Source organism: Sardina pilchardus, chromosome 8 (assembly GCF_963854185.1).
Source record: "Sardina pilchardus chromosome 8, fSarPil1.1, whole genome shotgun sequence".
NCBI classification, from domain to species: Eukaryota; Metazoa; Chordata; class Actinopteri; order Clupeiformes; family Clupeidae; genus Sardina; species Sardina pilchardus.
In genome coordinates this window covers 7,428,641-7,433,640 of record NC_085001.1, presented here as the reverse complement: position 1 = coordinate 7,433,640, position 5,000 = coordinate 7,428,641, and the positions used below count along the sequence as shown (strand labels likewise).

At 42.0% G+C, this 5,000-nt stretch overlaps 1 protein-coding gene across 2 annotated transcripts in view; it reads left to right on the top strand.

Annotated features, from left to right (window-relative positions):
- The window catches only part of LOC134088541 (GDNF family receptor alpha-2-like), a 91,981-nt gene that overhangs the window by 30,984 nt on the left and 55,997 nt on the right, over nt 1-5,000 (top strand). For both annotated transcript variants that reach the window (XM_062542538.1, XM_062542537.1), the window contains exon 3: nt 408-476. In XM_062542538.1, coding sequence (XP_062398522.1) covers nt 408-476 — 69 coding nt within the window. The remainder of the gene's footprint in view (nt 1-407; nt 477-5,000) is intronic.

The following is a 5,000-nucleotide window of genomic DNA, read 5'->3' as shown; positions in this document are numbered from 1 at the left end:
CTAAAGTGAATTGAAGTGTGTTTTCTGTGGCCCTTTCCATAGATCTGTTATCAAACCTATAAAGCAATCATGGCAGCAGAGGTTGGGCCCTTTGCTGACACAGCCCGATGGCATCCATCATCCACGCTGCGTGCTCATAGCAAGGGTCCTGGATGGTATTGACCTTTTAAGCAGCCAATATAACTCAATGTAGCTGTTTCTAGGCACAAGAGAGTCTTATAGGTCTGCAAACGTCAGGCTTGTTTTTTTTTTCCTTTCTTTTTTTCTTTCTTTCTTTCTTTCTTTCTTTCTTTCTTTCTGTTCTTCTCCCCTCACACCCGTCTTTCAGTTCAAATTAAGCTCAACATCATGGCTTTGCCGGAAAGCTTCATCATAGTGAATCCAGGTTGTCATTTTTGTCTTCGCAGGTGAGGAGTTCTACGAGGCCTCGCCCTACGAGCCTGTGGATTCTTTCCGTCTCGCCTCGATCCTCTCAGGTAAGGGGGCCTGGCCCTCACCTCTCTGTCACTTCCGGTCCCATCATCCCCGCCGATCTGCGCTGAACAAAACCTCTCTCCCCTGTGCCTGTCCTGTGGCGTTGTCTGTAGCCTAACCGGTAACAGTGGTAGGACTTCCACACAGAAAACAACGTCTTGGTACCTCATCTTTGACCTACGGCGACATCAGGATGACATCACTAGTCAGTGTTGTAGTGTGTGATACACACAGAGGACTACGCAATATGCCCACTTAAAAAGCATCATCATCTCAGTATACTTGATTAAAATAGGCAAGGATTCGTATTAACATTTGGAGTTGATCACAGTATTCACTACAGTTGACTACTACATCAGTATTCACTACAGTTAACTACTACATCACAGTATATCCACTACAGCTAACTAGACTAGACCACTGACTACTGCAGACAACGACAGTGCTGGTGGACTTTGTAAGTCTTATATTGATGAGTAGTAGCAGAGGATGATTCCCAGTAATGTACAGTATGTCTACGTATATACAGTACGACAATCTGCGATTCAGTCTGTGCATTACAGTATCTCTCTCACATCTGCACTGAACAAATTCCAAAAGTCCTATGATCTGCAGGCTCAACATGTGCTGGTTATTAATGGACTTGAGCTTTTAAAGAGTGATTATGGGCTCATCCTCAGAAAATTACACATTTAGTCAGATTATTTATGTATGTTGACCTTTAAAGGCCTACTCATTAATTCAAATATCATGTCCTCCATCAACAATTTATTCAGAAAATGGTGGAACAAATCATACAATTAGACTGAAGGGTTTGCCACATCTGTGTTAATTGCTCTTTACTTTCCCTCCTATAAACCTGGGCACTGTTGGGGGTTTGAAGAAGCACAGTTGGTCGGTTCAAGAGGCAAATCTCATTTAGTCTAGTGATGACTGACCACTGAAGTTTGGTAAGGAGTAGCTGATCGGTTAAAGTCATGGTGCACATGTTTTAGTGAACCAGTCAACATAGTCCCATATTTGTTTAGCCAAATTGAGTAAGCCAATTTACTAACCCAATAGTGCACTTTTTAAGTGAACCAGTCGACTGTTAAAGGGATAATCCGGAGTGAAATGCACTTTAGATCAATTTTTCGGACTATTGGGAGTACATACGTTGAGTTGACACCAAAATCATGTCATTCGGATGTATTTTGAGAAAGTTCGAGCTCACCGTTTTTAGCCAAAACTCGTTAGCCTGGAGGTGACTCGGGCATGTCATTTCGCCGCTACAAAACGCTATTTTTATACCTCTTCTACTGTTCCAAACAACACAACACTTACGTGGTAGTGAGTAGAGGGTCCCTAAAGCCAAACCGAAGTATCCCCACGTCTTTATGTGGTCGGATAGAGAGTCCAGAATGAATTTAATCGAGTCAGTACCTTTCCGGAAATGTCGCTGTTGCAGCTGCCAACGCTTTAACAACACTTTATTAACATTTCCGGAAAGGTGCGGACTCGATTAAATTCATTCTGGACTCTCTATCCGACCACATAAAGGCGTGGGGATACTTCGGTTTGGCTTTAGGGATCCTCTACTCACTACCACGTAAGTGTAGTGTTGTTTGGAACAGTAGAAGAGGTATAAAAATAGCGTTTTGTAGCGGCGAAATGACATGCCCGAGTCACCTCCAGACTAACGAGTTTTGGCTAAAAACGGTGAGCTCGAACTTTCTCAAAATACATCCGAATGACATGATTTTGGTGTCAACTCAACGTCTTTACTCCCAATAGTCCGAAAAATTGATCTAAAGTGCATTTCACTCCGGATTATCCCTTTAACACATTGCCATTCCTGGCTAAATGACTCTCACTCAGTGACAAGGCTATGGTTTATGGTTATGCTGAGCAGACACCTTTTGTCCAAAGTGACTAACAATAGCAAAATGAGAATAAACAGAAACAGCAAACAATAAGCAATGCAGTAACAATGGAAGAACACCAGTTATATTAAAGCAACCAATCAAAGAAAAGAATAAAAACAGCCTAATAGAAGAAGAACAGCCTAAGGAGTCAGCATGCAGCAGGTGCTGCCTGGAGAGCTTCTACACACCTCACCTGCATACTCAACCTCATTACCTGTGTCCCTGTGTCTCTGTGGGAGTCCAGAATGAACACCTGTGCAAGAGCAGTGTGGCGCTAACGTTTGTTAATCATTGCAGTTAAATCACTCGCAGCCTGATCTGGTCATCAACAGCAAACACACTGACCTGACCATGGCAATAAATCAGTGTATAAAACAACGTTTGGAGTGGCCCTGCCTGAGATATGTTAATGTCATTACATCTCCTCCACTCACACACTCCCATTTGCAGTCGTATCTGTCAAATCTGAAAATTCCTATCATAACAACACGTCACCGTCCCTTAGATAAATGGACGCACCGATGACCGGTGTATAACCGCATACACATTAAAGCAGTGTGGTGATGATAAAAAGCAAACCAGCCTGAGCGAAATAGCCCTGCTTGCTTGCTCTGTTCCTCTGTACGGTGAGATTTGAAGAGATTTGAGCACAAATGCTATCATAGCACACAGCTCACCTCCCTCTCACTGCCACGCTATTCTCCAGCAAAGCCCCGTGAATAGAATCCATGACGCCAAGGAAACCGCCGCGAAGTGGCAGCTTAGCATTTTCAGGCGACAAACTTACCGCTTGCTCCAGACAAGGTGCCTCAGTAGCACTTTGCTTGGCATCTGGTCAACAATACATGCACATGTAAGAACATGCATACGGATGAATGGCTTTGTGTAATATGCGGCCGATGGATTTGCATAGTGCTTGGCTGGCTAGTTGCGCTGCCTGCGTCGCTGTGAATGCTTACTGAAGTACTGACAGGGAATCAGAGTGGTGTGAGAAAAATAAATATGTACCTCAATTCAGGAGCAAAATTACTGCTTGAGTTAGCAAATTACTGACAAATGTATACTTGATGGAGATGAAGATAATTTGAATAAATATCTACCTCCTTCCTTGGGAAATGTATTTCTGCCTATGGTTTTGAAGGCATTTGAGAGCAATACCTCATTGACTAAAGTATTTTTTTTGTGTTATGCAGATACCTTAAGCTCACTTTCTCATTCTTGGCACACTATCTTACTGTAGATGATTTTGTTATAACACTAGCTTTTTACTCCATCATTCTTTGGGATTTGGATTTGATGACAAGGCTTCATTTTTGGGGGTTGGGTGTGCAGGCCCGCCTGTGTAGATGGTTGGATGGTTGTCACAGAGATGCAATTCAGATGTGATTGCGATGTGAATGATGTGTCAAAGCAACCAGTCTTTATCTCCAAAAAGAAGTGTGTCACTGCTGAATTCATTGTGAGTGCGCACAATGCTGAAATACCAGATCAACCACCGGCAGAGTCATGGAGAGCTGGGACAAAGCTGGGACACAAAGCACAGCGCTGACATGTCAAAGTCACATGCAGGCAGTGTTTGGGATTCCATGCTTTTGTATGGTCTTGAGGAGGTGGAGCTAATCCAGTTCTAATTTCACACAAAGAGCCCATGAGGAGATTGAGGATGGAGAGGGATAAAGGCTGGGCATTATGGCTGAAAAAATATATCACCATGCAGTTATTCATATACGTCTATATTGATCATTTTTGATCATTTGTAACAACAGAAATAGCAAAAATAGTAGCATACAGTGGCATATTGTAAGTGGCTGGTAGACGGTATTTGGTGTCGTGCTACCTTCATGAGTAATGTTTGCTACAGTAGGTGGTGGGTATGAAGTTAATTTATGCATTCAGAAGTTTGCCTGTGCGTTAATACAGCTATCATTATATCAAACTATTTTCTTACCATATTACCATTGATATATGGTTTATTGTGATACATACCACTATTGGTTTATCACCCAGGCCCAAGGATAATATCAAGAGGGACATTCTTCCCCAGTATTTCATAATAACTTCCGTCAGATTAAGTAACCATATTAAGTCCCCTTGCTTTCTGTGTGGAAGGATGCTATTATTATCCTTGATCTTTCCTGCATTAAACACAAAGAGCTCTCAGAGATGTATTAATTGTTGGTTATGTTGCCTTATTGTAGAAACCCACGCCTGAGATTCTCTTCAGATTCAGAGCATCTCTCATTCTGAAATCAGATATAATAAATTCAGCTAACGTCAGTATTTCAGAAATGGTAATACTTCTAGCAGTCTTCACATCAGGCTTAAATCATTTCATAAATGGGCCAGTTAATTGGGTTATGCTGCTGTGATAAACTGTGTGTAAACTGTGATGATCATGTATGGATTTCCATCCACAATTCTCTTTTGGCTTTATTTCCCCCCATTTCATTTGCTAATTGCACATCAATAGCTTATCCGAGGGCCTACTCATCTGACATTTGACTCACAGATTATTATCTAAAAACAACATTAGCAACTGACATAAATCAAGATTGTATGTGTGTGTCACGCACACGCACACACATGCACACACACACACACACACACACACACACACACACA